Below are 18,183 nucleotides of genomic sequence, written 5' to 3'. Positions count from 1 at the left end.
GATCTACGGAAGGGCGGTATATAAATAAAACTTTTATTTATTTATTTATAAAGGTTAATAATAATAATAACAGCATTTGGTGGGGGGGAGGAATTGGCCTCAAACCATGTAGAAAACTTTCCAGCAGTGTGAAAACATACAAGACTACCCATACTATACTACCACAAGAACCACAAAACCTTATAAAACCCTCAAACATTTCAATTTCTTCTGCAGTCCCTCTCAAAATGGTGATAGGACGTGATGTGATGTTACTTTCTAATCTCATTTTGAGAGGAACTACAGAATATGGGCTTCCTTTCAATTGGTGTAGCCTTAGGGAGTGGTCTGGGGGGGAAGGAATGGCCCCCAGCCCATGTACAGTTGCCTACCAGGATTTAAAACAAAGATGGGCAGTGGTTCTGTAGTGAATTTCTGAGCTTCATAGATTGTGAAAAAGCCACCCGCCCTCAACTGCCCTTTCCAAAAGTGGGTGGAAGTTCACTCCTAGTTCTTAAAACAAGCAGTTTCGAATTGATTTTAAGCACTACAGGGGAGGCCCTGCAATTTATTTAAAAGATGAATTACTGTTCTTAGAGATTTGTGGGAGAGCCCATTCACATTTTAGGAGGAGAAGCAGAAAAAGGACAGTCCAGAGGGTTCAAAGGCAGAAAAAGCAGATAGGGAGGGGGAGAGTATGGGGCTGTAGACCTAAATATCACCGACTCTGCCTTTTATAAATATAATCCAAGGTAGCTAACGACTTGCATGTTAAAACTTTAATAAGATTAAAAATACAAATGCAGGTTAGGCTCCTTTATCTCAAATTCCAAAATATGAAATACTCCAAAATGATGGCTGAAATAGTGGCAACTATTCTTTTCTTATGGCTCAGTTTTCATGCACAAAATTATTAAAATTCTTATGTATGGAATTTCCTTTAGGCTGTGAATGAATTTCATGGTTAGATTTGGGTCCCATCTGCAAGGTATCTCAATATGTATATGCAAATGGAATCCAAAACACTTCTGGTTCCAAGCACTTTGGATAAGGGAAACACAACCTGTAATGTGTCAGGTTTCCTCCCATGCTATTCAGCTTGTATGCTATCAGTTTTCCAATTGCATTCCTTCCACTCCCCCATTTGTCAACTTTCCATTCAACTGCACACTAAAACACAAGCTAGCATGTGTCTTTGTCCCTCTTATTTTCCTTCATGCTGCAGAAGTTATCCGTTTCATCTTCCCATGGGAACTCACCTCAGCTGATCAACACCAAAGAATGCAACGGGAGCATTAACACCACCTGCACCACCCCTGATGAGGCAGAGGAACTGGACACAAGGGTATGGGTGCAGCAGTATGAGCAGGGAAAGACTGATAAATTGTCAAAATCTTGTCTATCTGTACCCAGATTCTATTCCTAAAAAGCTACATCTTTGTTTTAATTGTTTGAATTTTACTGATATTTTAAAAGTTTTGTCTGTGAGCCGCCTTGGGTCTATCCAGGGAGAAAGGGGACACACAAGATAGATAGATAGATAGATAGATAGATAGATAGATAGATAGATAGATAGTACATTCTGCAATGTTATACAAATTACAGAAATCAAAGAAGAATGTATATCTGTGTATATTTTGGTTATCTGTTCATTCCTCCTAGAATCATATAGTTGGAGGAGTTCCCAAGGGGCATCCAGCCCAACCCCTTTTTGCTATGTGGGAATACATAATCAAAGCACTCCTGATAGATGGCTATCCATCCTCTGTTTAACAACTTATAAAAAAGGAGATTCCACCACTCTGAGGCAACAGGTTCCACTGTCAAACAGCTCTTGCTGTCAGGAAGTTCTTCCTGATGTTCAGGTGGAATCTTTTTTCCTGCACTATGAATCCATTGCTCCATGTCCTAGTGTCTGGAGCAGCAGAAAACAAGGTTATTCCACCCTCAGTTCCTTCCACAATTGTCCATTAGAATGCCCTTCTAGGACCTACTGTTTAACAAAACCCATCTGATCTGAATGTCTTTGCTTTAGTCCCAGCTAGAGTAGATTCATTGACCTGATTGTTGAATGGCAGGTCAACACATCAGTAAATGCCATTGACTCAATTATCTTCTCTTCAGTAGGATTCAGGCCTAGGCATTTGGAGGTCAGAAATTTCCTCTGTCATATAATAAGTAAACTTTAGACTCTCTCTTGTCCTAGGTGTCTGTCACCAGGCACACCCACACAAAACAAGCTTAGAATTTGGCATCAGCACATAGCTAATGCAGAAATTGTATGGATTAACACTATTTGTGTACTGAACATCCATTTAGAAGTCATTGGGTCACTGCTTTCCAATATGTTGTAGGCCTCCTTACCTTCAATGTATTGTAGACCTTCCCGACTCCAGTTCCCAGGCTTTCATATTTCTGTTTTCTTCTCAGACATTGTTCTTCTCTTCTGCTCAGGTGGTGAACCCATCTTTTCCCAATCCCCGGAGGCGCCTGCGCTTGCGAGACCTGGCAGAGAGGGTGGTGGATGCTTCAGAGAATGAACAGGAACTTAACAAATTGCTCAATGAAGCCTTGCTGGAGAGAGAATCTGTGCAGGCGTAAGTCTCCCCCTCCTACACTCTCTTGGCAACTGTTCTGTGGCTCCCAGAGGTTGAGAACATTACTTTTTTGGATATGACATGCAGAATCCACCCAGTGGCCCATTTTGGCCTTCCCTCTTTCCTTGATCCACACCAGCATCTTTTTCCTCTAGCTGTCATTTTGAACATCACAGGCCACAATGCTACGTCACAGTTGTGTAGTGTAAATTTCTGCATGTGGAGTTGCACATTTATGGTACTATGCAGGTCTTGTGTTGAATGGCAACACTGCACCAATGACTTTGCAATTGAATGCATAACTGAGGCCTGTTACAGACGGGCATTTGCTCTGCCCCAGTACGTACTAAGGGTTGGCCGAGGATGCAGCGTCCAATCAGGCCTCACCCCTAGTACGTACTGGGGGCATAAAAATGGCGGCACCCTATATGCACAGGTGCCACCATTACGATGTCATGGCTGCGCCGCCTTCAAATGGAGCGGTGCGGACATGACGTCCTGGTGCCGCAGAAGGGTGTCTATGGCGCCCTTTCCGTGGCACTGGATGGAGCTCCATTTTGGAGCTCCATTTTGGAGCTCCTTCCTGGTTTTGTGTCGCTGGCGTAGCCTTTACATGGCTGCGCCAGCAACACAAAGGAGAAAGGGGCCGAGTGGCCCCTTTCCCCGCCGCTGTTGGGTTGTCCTTGGGGCTTGAAGCCCCAAGGACACCCCTTTCCAGGCCGTGGGGAAGCAGCCTTTTGGCGCTTCCCCATGGCCTGGAAAAGCGGCGGATCGGGGCTTCAGGGCTGCTGCTGTGGCAGCTGAGGCCCTGATCCGTTGGGGAAAGGGGCGGGTACAGGCCGCTCGAAAGGGGTGGTCTGTAAACCGCCTAGGAGACATTTCACACTACAGGTTAAGTCTCCCTTATTCAGAATTCTGAAATAGTCCAAAATTGTCCACATGAGTGGCTGAAAACTTTGTTGTTGTGTGCCTTCAAGTCATTAACGACTCATGGCGACCCTGAGGTGAACCTACCATGGGGTTTTCTTGGCAACATTTGTTCAGAAGAGGCTTTCCATTACCTTCCCCTAAGCCTAAGGCTAAGAGAGTGTAACTTGCTCAAAGCCACCCAGTGGGTTTCATAGCAAAGCTGGGAATTGAAGCTTGGTCTCCAGAATTGCAGGGCAGCACTTGAACCACTACGCCATGCTGGCTCTCGCATGAAACTATACATGTAAATACATTTAGGCTGTGCTTATGGTTCTGTAATTTTAATTTTTCTAGTTGTTTATGTCACAACTTTTGCCATTACATTCAGTGACGTATGGAAATTACGATTTATGAGTAACATTAGTACAAAAAACATTACTAAGAATTTGGGATGAGATGGAATGGGATGGGAGGAGGTCAATGGGAGGAGTGACACTGGGTGATGCCAACCCTAGTGACACCACTGCCACAACAGGAAACAAGCACAATGGTTCCCTCCAATTCATCTTCATCAGCAGTTGGTATTCAGAAGCCTATCCATTTTATGTGAGGTCTTGGTAAACTGAATCTGAGTCCTACCCTCAAACAAAGGTTCTGGAATTTGCCATCATTTAGGCCAGGGGTGGGGAAAGTGAGCCACATGCAACCCCTCTAGAACCCTATTTTATGTCCCTTGGTGCCTTTAAAGATATCCTCACAAGCCCTAAGATCCCATTCTTTTCTGGTATGCTTTTTGGCAGGAAAAATGTCCCAAAATTACCCAAACTATTTGCTGCCACTCTTGGACCCCCAAACAGCAACAAATGGCCAAAAATGAAACTGGGATTCATATCATGCCACATTTGGTTTGGGTGCAGTAGCATAGCAGGGTAACCAGATGTCATTAGTGTGAAGAAGTACAGTTGTTACCCAAAATGCTGGGGTTCTGGGAGGTTGCATCTTGAAGTCTGTGGAAGCTCATGCTGCCAACTTCTTTATTTCAGTTAGTCTCAAAGGTGTTACAAATTCTCTCTACATACTAATGAAACAGGTGGGAGAAGATGAATAGTGGAGGCCTTGCTAACAGTAATATGTTTCTGATCTTGAAGCGTGGGTCAAATTGATGGATGCCCAGAATGGAGAGGACTCCATAGACTCCTTAGCTGGCATACTGAAAGTGCCTAGTAGATCCAACAGAGTGTCTGCCTGGTTGGAAACTAAACCAAATTGCTAGTGTCTAGGTGGTGGTATATACAGTAGAGTCTCGATTATCCAACCTTTGATTATCCAACATTCCGGATTATCCAACGTCGCTGCTCAGTGATTTCTTTACATTTTCAGAGGACTGAACTGTTTATACAGTACATATTGTACATCACAATGTTGATCAGTGATTTCTTTACATTTTTAGAGGACTGTTTATACATTACAATGTTATTCCTATAACGTTACTGCAACGTTACTTTTACTGTTACTGCAATAAAACTTCAATACGTTTGCAATTCATAGTGATTTCAAGGCTTTTCTTGGACCCTCTGGATTATCCAACATTTTCGGCTATCCAACTATCAGCCCGTTTATGTCGGATAATCGAGACTACTGTATACTGAAAATCATGTCCTGGAGCACTAATCTTTGGGATGAATGGATTACCTAACTCCTAAATGGTTTTCCAGGGGATAGGAATGGTTGGGAGCTGTAGTAAATATTTGGGAGATTGGTGTGAATATCGCAGACAATGGAAAACTCCTTGCTGCTAGAGAAGCATCCTTTGTCTGTGTATGCACAATAATTTCCTTCAGCCAAAATCCCATCATCATCTTCAGTAAACAAAAGGAATTATGCTGATGCCTTGGGTGATCTCACTGTATTGGATGCCTTGCTTATTTCCTTGCTGGAGCCAACCAGATTTCCAAATACAGCATGGCCAGGTTTCTGCCTTGTGGTCACCTTTCCAGTCACTCATGGTCACTCACCCCAGCATATCTTTTAATATTAAATTGATATCAAATATGAAGGGTGATCGGGGGCCTGGTTTTGGGGTAACACAGTGCACCGCAAAATGTAGGACATGAAAGTCACGTGACAAATATTTCCGACAGGCTGAAAGGGAGAGCCACATTCCGCCTGACCATGCGCTTCATTGACCCTGAGATGGAGACACGCTACTCTGTGGAGAAAGAGAAGCAGAGTGGGGCGGCTTTCAGCTGTTCCTGTGTTGTCCTCTTCTTTACTGCCGTGGTGGAGATTTTCATTGATCCGAGGTGAGCATGGCTGAATTTCTGTGGAGGGACCAATAGAATTAAAACGTGTGCTTGTCACTGTTGTTCATAGAATCATAGAATCCTAGAGTTGGAAGAGACCACTAGAGCCATCTAGTCCAACCCCATTCTGCCATGCAGAAACTCACAATCAAAGCATCCCTGACAGATGCCCGTCCAGCCTCTGTTTAAAGACGTCCAAAGAAGGAGACTCCACCACTCTCCGAGGGAGGCCACAAATATGGTTTCGTCATACATATTCCCATTCCATGTGTGACTTCATAGAAGCATAGACTCATAGAGTTGGAAGAGACCACAAGGGCCATCCAGTCCAAATCCCTGCCATGCAGAAGCTCACAATCAAAGCATTCATGACAGATGGCCATCCAGCCTCTGTTTAAAAACTTCCAAAGAAGGAGGCACCACCCAGTGGCTTTCCATTATGGGATATCACTTGTTGCGGGGGGCGAGGCTTCAGGGGGCTCCATGGGCGGGGCCCTCTTCCTTCCTGCTCGATGCTGCTTTACTCATGAGTAAAAGAGTGCTGGGTAGGGAGGTGGGGGGCACTTGGCCAGGTGCCACCCCTCTTCTGATGTGTCACCTGGTGCAGTCCACACTACCACACCTCCCCTAGTGATGCCACTGACTCCACCACCCTCTGAGTAAATAGCTCTTACTGTCAGGAAGTTCTTCCTAATGTTGAAGTGGACTCTCTTTTCCTGTTATCTCTTCCTCCACCTCTTTTCCTCTCTCCCCTTCCCTTCTCTCTCCTACCCCTCTTCTCTTCCTCTTCCTTTTCTCCCTTTTCCTCCTCCTCCTTTCCCTTCTCCTTCTTGTCCTGTTCCTCCTTCCTTCTCCTTTTTCTATTTTAGTATCTCCCACTTTTCCCCCCAGACCTGCACTCAATACAGTTTACAAAAATGTAAACACATAACAGGTGAAAGTTAATGCCATTAAAATGTACAATAGTTAAATTAGCCATAGTATTAAAAAAAATACCCATAGAAGCATACCCATTAAAAAGCCGCAACTAGGACCAAAACAGCACATTGTTAAAAGCCTTTCCCCCATAACCATTCACTTCCCAGAGGCCTGTTGGAGGAGAAAAGTATTCACCTGTCTACAGAAGGATATAAAGAGGATGCCAGTCTAACTTCTCTAGAAAGGGAATTCAGAACTTGGGAGCAGCCACTGAGAAGGTGCTCTCCCATGTTTCCATCAGAAGTACCTGTGAGGATGATGTGATAGATCTCAAAACCTGGGTAGGCTCATATGGGAAAATACATTCCTTCAGGTATACCTGGATTTAATTACAATCCTACTCTGCCTTTCCTCAAAGCAGCTTAGGTCAGTGTGCACCTCTCTCCCTTCTTCTGACAGCAATTCTGTGAGATAGGATAGGGAGGGAGAGAGAGAGAGAGGGAGGGAGGGAATAACTTCCTTAGGTCACCTGGTGCACTTCATGGTCAAGTTGTGATTTGCACCTGGTCTCTCCAGGTCCTTACTACTACTACTACTACTATTATATTTATTTGTATCCTGCTTTTCCCCAAAATTGGGTCTCGATATATAGGTCCTAGCCCTGTATGCTAACCACTGCACAACACTGCCTTTCAGCAAGCCTTATGAGTTTGTGTGTATGTATCTGTGCCTTTTGTTTCTCAGAGAATTCTATTTCCTCTGTCATCAGGATGAAAGCATTTATCATTGACCTTCTCCACTAACACTGTGTGCTTTACTTTCCCCCTCTTTCTCCCTTGCAGGTTGGTGGCAAATTATGTGACATTTGTTGTCGGTGAAATCCTTTTGCTCATCCTGACTGTTTGCTCACTGGCTGCCATCTTTCCCAGGGTAAGGACCTTTCCCCACAATGATTCATCCTCCATAAATGCATAATTGTTACTCAGTTGTTGTGATGAACCCAGACTCTTTATCTCAAGGCCAATTATCCATTACCTATTTGTAATGGCTGTATCACATCCGGTACTCAGCCTGCAGTATTTGGGTCTGAGAAAGCGTGCATATTCTTCCCATTTGCTCCCTCCTAGAGTACTTAGTGATTCAAAAAGAATGGTGCAAAAACAAATGAGGACAGCTTTACTTTTGCACCATTCATTTTGAATCACTGTATAATTCAAATGGGGCTGGGTTTAAGTTACTGGAAAGGGAGAAAGAGAGGCTGTATGGTGCAGTGGTTTGAACATTGGACTAAGACTCTGGAGACTAGGGTTCAAATCTCTGTTCAGCCATGTAAACCTCCTGGATCACCTTGGGCAGGTCACATTGTCTTAGCCTCAAAGGAAGGCAAAGGCAAACCCTTCTGAACTAATCTTATCAAGTAAACCCCTGTGCTGCGGGGCCGCTGTAAATCAGAAATTACTTTAAGGCACACAACAAGAATCCCATGAAAAAATATCTGAGAGAAATTATCACAATAGCAAAACTACAAATGACACTACAGTAGTTGGAACATATAACTTCATCCAGCTATGCCTCACCAGTTACTAGATTCTTGGATAGAATGTGAATCATTGATGTTCCAAAATGTCAGTTAGTAATATCTAAATTAAAAACAACAGTAGTGAGCAGCAAGCGATGTATTATTTTGTTGTAATATTCCAGAATCCTAAACGCTATCACTGAGTTTTTGTCTTCATTTTGATTGGTTCTCAATGTGCAAACATAGAAGATTATCAGATGGGTGAAAAAAGCTGGGAGTTAAAGGCATATTTCTGGCAAAGTCGCACAATCGTGCTGAAGAATTTCAGACACATTACGCTTATCTGGGACTTAACCCATGAAGATCCAGGAATGCTCCAGTAACAAACCATTCCCGGGACTTTCCTATGAATGGTTTGTTTCTAGCTAGAGCATTCCTGGATCTTCATGGGTTAAGTCCTGGATAAGTGTGATGTGTCTGAAAATCTTCAGTGCGATTGCGCAATTTTGCTGGGAGTATGCTTTTTGATTTCCCCGATTTCCCCCCATCTGATAATTTCCATGGGAGATTTTCAAAATAGATCCTTGGGTCTTTCATGCCTTCTTCTCATTTTACAGGTTTTTCCACGAAAGCTTGTGGCTTTTTCCACCTGGATAGACAGGACTCGGTGGGCCAGGAACACATGGGCGATGTCAGCCATTTTCATTGTGACTATGGCAGACATTGTAGACATGGTAAGCAAGATGTGGAACAAAAACAGGGAAACCCACTTCCACCCCTCTTCTGTCTCTTTCCCCTTGGAGTTGAAAGTGTTTTGCTTGAGAATAAAGGCAAGCAGGAGTTTTTAAAGGAGGAGGAGAGGCAAAGTGATGGTGGTGGTGGTGATGATGATGATTTTATTCATTTCTATTTTGTCTTTACCTACATCTGCACTACAGAAATACAGTGGTGCCTCGGGTTACGAAAGTAATTCGTTCCGCGGCCGCTTTCGTAACCCGAAAAGCCTTCGTAAGCCGAATTGCCATAGGCGCTAATGGGGAAAAGCCGCGATTCCGTGTAAAATAGCGCCGAAAAGCACCAAAAGTTTTTTCGTAACCTGAAAAAACATTCGTAACCCGGAACAATAATTCCCTATGGGATTTTTTCGTATCCCGAAAATTTCGTAACCTGGGTATTTCGTATCCCGAGGTACCACTGTAATGCAGTTTGACACTGCTTTAATTGTCATCCAATGGTATTCTGGCATTTGTAGTTTGTTTTGACACCAGAACTCTATGATAGTGAATGATAAATATCTCACAAAACTACAAATCCCATAATTTCATAGCGTGCAGCCATGGCAGTTAAAGTGGTATCCAACTACATTATTTCCGCACTGCAGATGCAGCCTTTCTCTCAATATTCTGCTTTTGCACTACAGAAATAATGCAGTTTGATGCCACTTTAACTGCCATGGCTCCATGCTATGGGAGCTAACAACATATTTAAAAACAACACAGCCACAACTGTTCTAAAAGATTCATTACACACACACACACACACACACACACACACACACACACACACGCACACAATTAATAAATTTAAATTCATTTTAAAAACACACAAACATTTAAAAAGCATCACACAGCATTAAAAGCCTATCCCAGGCAGTTTCTAAAAGCTTGATGGCATAAGAATGTCTTAAATTAGTGATGGAAAGAGAGCAAGGACAGGGCCATTCTGGCCTCGCTAGGCAAGGAATTTCCAAGTCTGGGAGCAGCCACCAAGAAGGTCCTCTCTCTTGTCAAACAAGCCTGAGAAGTTGGTAGGACAGAGAGAAGAGCTCTAAGGGGCTCGTAAAGGGACGTAATGGTCCATCTAATACCCTGGACCCAAGCCATATATTAATGTAGAGATATTGTTTAGAATCGAGTTCAGCTCATTTCTCTCGTTCTACTCTGATTTCTAGTCACACATACCTTAGGGCTGTGATTCATCTCTCGGATCAAAATGAATTTTTTCTGGCAACCAGAGAAAAGGGCTGGGGGAAAACTCTTCTCTGATGGTGGGGACAGGAGACACTGTATTTTGTGACACAGAGCAGTTGTATCGTGGAGTTTTGTTTCTGTTTTCACCCAGTGCAAGAATTTCAAATGCAGAGCTGCTGTGTTAGCCTGTTGCAGCAAAACCAAGTATGGGTCTAGTGGCACCTCAAAGAGAAACAGATTTTATTTGGCACAAGTTTTTGTGGACTCCAACTGATGAAGTAGGCTGGAAACTTGTTAAAATTTCAAAGAGCCACAAGTGATTCTTGTTTTCACCCAGTGCATTTTTTATAAAATGAGTAGTAGTCTTGGAAGGGAGAGCCAGCATGGTACAGTGGTTTGAGCATTGGACTATGGCTCTGGAGTTCAGGGTTCAATTCTCTGCTTGGCCATGGAAATTCACTGAGTGATTTTGGGGAAGTGACACTCTCTCAGACCCAGGAAACCCATGATAACTTTGCCTTAGGGTCGCCATAAGTTGGAAACGACTTAGAAAGCACACAACAACAAGGCATTGGAAGGCTGCCTTTTGGGGAGCATAAGAGGAGTGATGGCAAGCACTTCACATCCTTTCCCTCTTGCCATTTATCAATGAAATCCTTTCTGTTCCATGTACTTTTCTATCCTCAAGGGGATGAAATACTGGCTGGTATCCTGATGGAGATTTATACTGTAGTAAATGCCATTATGCCAGCAATTACATTACTTGGCGGTTCTGCAAGGATGACATCCTCCTATTTGTGGTTGAGGAAGAACAGTTACTTCTGTATACCTGTTGTATGAGTACTTGTGGCTCTCTAGGAGGTCCCAGAAATAATTGTTTTTTGTGTTGGGTGGGGAGTTGGATCAACTTGTACAATGGAAGTATACATGGCTCTACTGCCTGTTGGAGAAATTGGTGGTTTGATCCAGTAATGCCATTGTGGTTACACTGGTGTAATTTTATGCAAACCTGGTGTAATTGTATCCTGCGCTTCTATAAAGGCTTGACATTGCTCTTGTATAATTGTATGCAACACAGCCAGTGCACAGGACCTCATCCATGTTGCTTGGGTATGTGTGTATGGAATTACAGTCAGCCCTCCACATTTACGGCTTTGACTTTTGTGGGTTTGATTGTTTGGGGTTTTGATTAATATGTTCTCTCTAGGAATTGCTCGGTCCTTCAGAGAAACTCTGCAGAAGTTGAGTTGGACTGAAGCACCTGGAGAATCTTAGAGAAAGCACTTCTCTAGACATTTGTATGTCCTCCAGCATGATTCTGTGGTCAAATTCTAAAATTGTCCAGTCCAGACGTTGACCATTGAGTTCTCCTGGAGGACCTAGAACTTTCTAGAGAGGTGTTCTCTCAGGTTAAAAAAGTAGTGGTTTTTTTATTTGTGGTTTTTCCACTTTCACTGGGGGTCCTGTGCCCCCAACAAATGTGGAGGGCCTACTGTATTTTTAAGTGGCAAGGAGCAGTGTGGGAGAGAGTTAAAACTCCCTTTGCCCCCTTCCCTTTCTGCTCTTCAGTGCCAAGTGGTGGCCTCCCAAGGTTGCTTTCCATGAAGAACAAACACAAGAGCGGAAGAGGCCCCACTCCAGCCACCCGCCTGTGTTTAGAGAGCAATGACACTGAACCTAAAGGTCAGCGCACAGCCTCCTTCACCCGCTTCCAGTCCTCTTGAGTGGCCTGTGGGAGAGAGCGGTCCATGGCCAGGTCTCTCCTTCTGCCTGAGCCAGTAATTATTTACAGGACTCTTTGGTGCAGATCATTAAGGGGAATTAGCAAAAGGCCAGCTGCGGAGGATTATTTTTAGAAACTGTTAATAATTGGCCAGACCTTGAACCCTTCTGTGCTGAAGCTGATATGGAAATATTGCCATTTCCATGCTGTGAAACCTTGGTGAGCTTTCAGGAAGGCCGTGTGTGTGTCTAAGGGAGGGAGACGGGAGAAAAAGCGCTGGTTGTCTCACCCATCCCTATCTCCAAAATCTGATACAAAGAGTGTCTTTTGTAAATACATTAGCAATACAGTATGCCCCAACCAGGTGCCCTCCATGTGCTGCATTACACCTTCCATGATTTCAGTGGGCTTATTTAGACTATGAAAATGGGATAAATGTGCTCTTCCTCCAAAGAAATTCTGAGCCTTTTTTCATCATTGTCATCCTCATAATCAGTTTAATAAATCTTATTCTCTTTCTTAAGGCTGCATATTTCCTTCCTTAGGCACGGGAGCATATATCTCTTCTGTTACATTTTATTAAAAATACTTCAGTATTCTTTTCCATGCCAGCATTCTCTGAAGATGCCAGTCACAGATGTTGGCGAAACATGAGGAATAAACTCTTATAGCCCGAAAAACCCACAAAAAGCTATGGATGCCAGCCGTGAAAGCCTTCGCCTTCACTTTTTATTAAATTTTCATATCATGATCAGGCGTAGTTAGTAATGAAGAAAAATGCAGTTTAAGCTTTACAAATTTTCTAAACAAATTACAGTGTATGTGTCTAGAAGGACCTGTGTTTTGATGGATTGTTGTTGCTGTTAAGTGTCATCAAGTAAACTTTGACTTACGTTGTTGTTGTGTGCCTTCAAGTCACTTCTGACTTATGGAGACGCTATCAAGGGGTTTTCTTGGCAAGTTTCTTCAGAAGGGGATTTGCTGTAACCTTCCCCAGAGGCTGAGAGAATGTGATTTGCCCAAGGTCACCAAGTGATTTTCCATGGCTAAGCATGGATTTGAACCCTGTTCTTCTGGAGTCCTAGGCTGCACCTGCAGTGTAGAATTAATGCAGTTTGACTCCATGCTATGGGATTCTGGGATTTGTAGTTTTGTGAGACATTCAGCCTTACCTGTTAGAGTGCTCTGGTGCCACAATAGACTACAAATCCCAGGATTCCTTATGATGGGACCATGGCAGTTAAAGCAGTGTCAAACTGCACTATTTCTGCAGTGCAGATGCAGCCCAAAACTCAAACTGCTGCACTATGCTGGCTGTCTTCAGTTCCTTTATTGAATGCTTATTTTTTAAAGTTGTGAATGAAGATACAGGAGTGCCTTTCCAGCTGTATCACTATGCTGGCTACTCCTCCTACAGAATGCATGGTCTTTTGATATGAAGACATGATATTTCATCATTTTGCAAGGGGTTCAGCATTGACACAAGGGGTTCAGCATCGCCATTAAACACACTGGGTGACCTTGGGCAAGTCACACTCTCTCAGCCTCAGGAGAAGGCAATGGCAAACCAATTCTGAACAAGTCTTGCCAAGTAAACCCCATGATAGAGTCGCCTTAGGGTAGCCATAAGTCGGAAAGGACTTGAAAGCACACAACACCATGCATAGTTTTAACTCTTTATCACCCTCTAGTGGTTTTTTTTCTAGGAAATTAAATTTCTAAGATCTGTAGTGGTGTGCTATCAAGTCATTTTTGAATTATGGTGACCCAAGGAAACATATTGGGGAACCTTAGGTGAGTCACTCACTCTCAGCCCTAAAAAATGCCATGATAGTTTTTTACAATATGGGATCCAAAGTTGTTGAAAATGGACAAGCAGAAATTTTGGATGCCCTCTGTATAACATATTCCTTTTGCCTCCACAGCTCAGCTGCCTACAATATTCCACCATTTTCAACGATACAGAAACCAAGCTGATTCAGGAGGGCTGTGTGGAGAACCCCAAGTACTACAGCTACATTGCAGTGCTGGCGCTCATTGCCACCATCATGCTGGTGCAAGTCAGCCACATGGTCAAGCTCACCTTGATGGTCATGATCACTGGGGCTGTGGGTGTGGTCAACATTCTTGCCTGGCAACAGATCTTCGATGAGTACGACCAGAGGCGGTTCCGAGAGCGCACGTAAGCACATGTGGGTGACGTGGGAGAATGGCCAGGGCAGTGATGGCGGGAGATTCAGAGCCAGGACCGCAGCCATGATTGTTTTGGAATGGAGTAACTACAGCGGTGTAGTCACTGGTGCAGTGGCTGGGTAAAATAACTCCAGATGCTGTGGCAATGGCAGAAATGGCACTGGAAGCAGAGTTGGGGAAAAATAATGATAGAAAAACAACAAAAACGTTTTTTGTTGTTGTTTAAACTTTCTTTTTTGGTTTTTTAAATTTAACCTGTTTTGATTTTTTTTTTTTTTTGCACTAATGTTTTAATGGAAAGTTTTTTTGAATCTGCTTATTATATTTATATTGTGGAAAATAATTTTGTGCACTAGAAAGCTTGATCAACCATGTTTTGATGCTGTCTGACATTAACAATCCAAAGCTATTAAGCTTTGATATGATTTACATCTTTCATTTTACATAAGGGACACCATTTTCTGGCACCATTGTATATAAGTGATTATCCATGGATTTTGGTATTGATGGGAGGTCCTGCAAGGCCCCACTGTAACACATTTTGGAATGCTCCTTTGTGTAACCTACTAAATCTCTGCATGTAGAAAACTAACACATGAGAGGAAAGGTCAGATTAGAGCCTTTATCTCTGATGTATTAGTTTTCTACATAGAGACATTAAAAATTTTCTCCCATGGGCAGGTATTTAGTAAAAAGGTGATCCCTCCATTTGTAGTTTGAAGTGGCAAAGCTCAGGAAGGGCTTGACTGAAATTTGTGGGTTTTTGAACTGTGGCTCTCAATCAATTTTGTTCTGCCTTGCAGGCACTTACTTTCATCCAAATACTCCATGACGGTGATGATTTTGGTGATGATGTTCAGTTTCTACTATTTCTCCCGCCACGTGAGTATCTTGCTAAATTTCATAGACCCAGTAGGCTGTAACAATCACACAGTGTCACTCATGCTGTAACCACCACTGTGGTGCTCCACCTCAAGATCCCCACATGCTTCTCAAGAGTATGCTGCCAGCCACTGGATCCAGTACCTCCAAGTGTTACATAAGATTTTTATCCTTTTATAACACTTATTTGTTTGGTTTTCAAAACTCTGGCATACTGACCAGGCAATAGGGGTGTCTTTATGTAATACGGGTTGATTCCCCCCTTATCCAAAATGCTGGGGACTGTGTTTTGAATTTTGGAATATTAGCATATACTACTATTATTCTTATTCTTATACTTTATTTATATAGTGCTGTAGATTTACACAGCGCTGTACATACAGACAATAAAATCAATAAAAATGAAACCTGCCAATGCTGTACATTCTACAAAATACATATAAAACAATGGATAGTAATGCAAGAAAGAATTAGATAAAATAAGGAGGCAACAAATTGAGAACATCAGAGAGCAAATAAAATAAAATATCAGATAACAATCGGATAAACAGTCACACAATGCCTGGGAATACTTCCCTGAACCATATAGTCTTCAACTCAGTTTTGAAACTGGTTAAAGAAGTGATGGCGCTTGCTTGTGGGGGAAGGAGGTTCCAGGAGTGAGGGGCATCAAGTGAAAAGTGACAAATCCAGGACGGGGCAGTGGAGAGCCTGGGCTGGAACAGCAGACCTTGACTATCAGAACGGAAGGTGCAAGTGGGAATATGGGGAGAAAGAAGTTCAGATAAATGGGGGGGGGGGTAGCCCATGCAGAGCTTTAAAAGTTAGCAACAGAAGCATATACTGAATACGGAAGGGGAAGGGAAGCCAGTGACGGGATGATAATAGAGGAGAAACATGGTCCGAGTGGTGAGAGGATGTAATAATGCGTGCAGCTGAATGCTGGACTGAAATTAAAGGACGGAGGTGAGAGAGAGGAAGCCCTGCCAGAAGGAGGTTACAATAATCTAGTTGCGAGACGACCAGCGCATGGACCAGAGTCTTGCCAGTAGAGGCCGAGAGAAATGGATGGATTTTAGCAATATTGTAGAGAAAGAATCTATAGGCCTTGGCTGTGGCTTGGATCTGGGGGATGCATGACAAAAAAGAATCAGAAATAAGACCAAGACTATGGGCTTCCTGGACCGGTCGAATAGAGATGTCATCAACAGAAACAGAAAAGGAGTATTGAAGGGTGAACTTAGGTGGAAAGACAAGAAGCTCTGTCTTGGACATGTTGAGCTTCAAGCGCCGATGGCGCATCCACTGCAAGACAGCTGTGAGACAAGATGGATCTTGCTGTTCAAGTCCCGGACAAAGGTCAGGGTGAAAAGATACAGCTGAGTTTCATCGGTGTACAGATGATAGGAAAAACCAAAAGAGCTTATAAGTTTTCCTAGGGACAATGTATAAAGAGAGAACAGTAGGGGACCCAAAACAGAGCCCTGGGGAACTCCAACAGATAAGGGAACAGAGGACGAGGTCTGACCACTCGTGACCAATGCAAAAGATCTGTCTGACAAATAAGATTTAAACCAATCAAGAACAGAGTCTGAGAACCTGAGGTCAGAAAGTATATCAACTAGGAGACAGTGATCCAGTGATATACATAATGATATATCTTGGCAATAGGACCCAAGTCCTATTGTGCAGGCATCAGTCAACTGTACGCCTTTGTATGTGTTTTTTAGTCATTGTAGATGTTAGTATTCCCTTTTCCCCTCTGCACCAAACAAAGCCCCTCTGTATCTGCTGTAGAGTTGCTGCTGCCCTCTCCTCCCATGACCATTCTGTGCCTGGTAACAAAAGTGGTGGATCAGAGAAGCCAGACACAAAACGATTGCATCACACAGTGATTCCTCAATGGACCTCAGCAGAGGATGTTGATTTTATTGTGTGCCACCCTGAGAATATTTATATCCCACCCTGAGATAGAGGGTGGGACATAAATATTCTAATAAATAAAATAAAACAATGAATAAGTAAATAATGTTGCAGGTGGAGAAATTGGCAAGGACTTTATTCCTGTGGAAGATTGATGTTCACGACCAGAAGGAGCGAGTTTACGAGATGAGGCGCTGGAACGAGGCCCTGGTCACCAACATGCTGCCAGATCATGTGGCTCGGCACTTCCTGGGCTCCAAGAAACGGGACGAGGTGAGTGCTGGTGGGTGATGGATGGCTAGGGAAAACAAGGCGCGCAGCAAGGACACAGGTGAGCAGAAAGGGGGGTGGTGTAGTCCAGATAAATGTTGGACTGCTGCTCCTATAATCCTTGACCACTGTGTATGCTGGCTAGAACGAATGGGAATTGCAATCCTATAACATTTGTGGGAGGAGGGACTTGTCCATCCTTCCTCAGCCTGGTTCTCTCCAGATATGTTGGACCACATCTCTGATCATCTCTAGTCAGTCACTTCTGTGTAGCAACAAAATGGGGAAGAATGGCTTAGGACAGGGTAGACTAAACTGCCACATTATTTTGGACCTATTAAGGGTGATACCATCGTTTTCTGCCAGTTTCAAATACTTAAAAAGTATGTGCCTTCAACTTACCTATTGCCTTATGGTGACCCCAGGAATTTCATAGGGTTTTCCTAGGCAAGGAATACTTACCTGTTCCTTTCTCTGAAATATAGCCTACCTGCACCTGGTTTTCCTTGGCAGTCTCTCATCCAAGTACTGACCAGGCCTGGCTCTGCTTTGCTTCCAAGATCAGACTTGATCTGGTGGCTTCATAATATTTAGGCCTTTTCAAATACTTAACATCCAGTAAGCTCATGCACAGATTGCATGTATGGCCACTTCTGTGTCATTTAGATATTGTTCATGGAAATTGATCTGATCACAGCTCAGTTAGGCTTTTAGTATACATGGGAATTATTGTTCTCTTCTGTCATCCCCACTAACTGCGACATCAGGATTAGCTGAGAAAAACAGAATTTCATCTTTCAAAGAGAGTTAAATGTATGTATATTTTTAACTATGTTATAATCATTTTCATTTGTAAGCTACCCTGAGTTACAGTTTTGGAGAAAATGTGTGTTATACACAAAGGGTGAGATCCTACATGGTGAGCTTAGCTACAATAGTGGAGCTCCATTATTATTATTATTATTATTATTATTATTATTATTATTATTATTATTAT

At 43.1% G+C, this 18,183-nt stretch overlaps 1 protein-coding gene across 2 annotated transcripts in view; it reads left to right on the top strand.

Annotated features, from left to right (window-relative positions):
* The window catches only part of ADCY3 (adenylate cyclase 3), a 138,293-nt gene that overhangs the window by 113,098 nt on the left and 7,012 nt on the right, over positions 1–18,183 (top strand). For both annotated transcript variants that reach the window (XM_042445565.1, XM_042445566.1), the window contains 8 exons: positions 1,205–1,324; positions 2,434–2,576; positions 5,627–5,788; positions 7,549–7,636; positions 8,843–8,959; positions 13,844–14,100; positions 14,915–14,993; positions 17,031–17,189. In XM_042445565.1, the coding sequence (XP_042301499.1) occupies positions 1,205–1,324; positions 2,434–2,576; positions 5,627–5,788; positions 7,549–7,636; positions 8,843–8,959; positions 13,844–14,100; positions 14,915–14,993; positions 17,031–17,189 (1,125 nt within the window). The remainder of the gene's footprint in view (positions 1–1,204; positions 1,325–2,433; positions 2,577–5,626; positions 5,789–7,548; positions 7,637–8,842; positions 8,960–13,843; positions 14,101–14,914; positions 14,994–17,030; positions 17,190–18,183) is intronic.

Source organism: Sceloporus undulatus, chromosome 1 (assembly GCF_019175285.1).
Source record: "Sceloporus undulatus isolate JIND9_A2432 ecotype Alabama chromosome 1, SceUnd_v1.1, whole genome shotgun sequence".
Lineage (NCBI taxonomy): Eukaryota > Metazoa > Chordata > Lepidosauria > Squamata > Phrynosomatidae > Sceloporus > Sceloporus undulatus.
The sequence above is the reverse complement of the archived record's forward strand: the minus strand, read 5'-3'. Positions and strand labels throughout refer to the sequence as shown.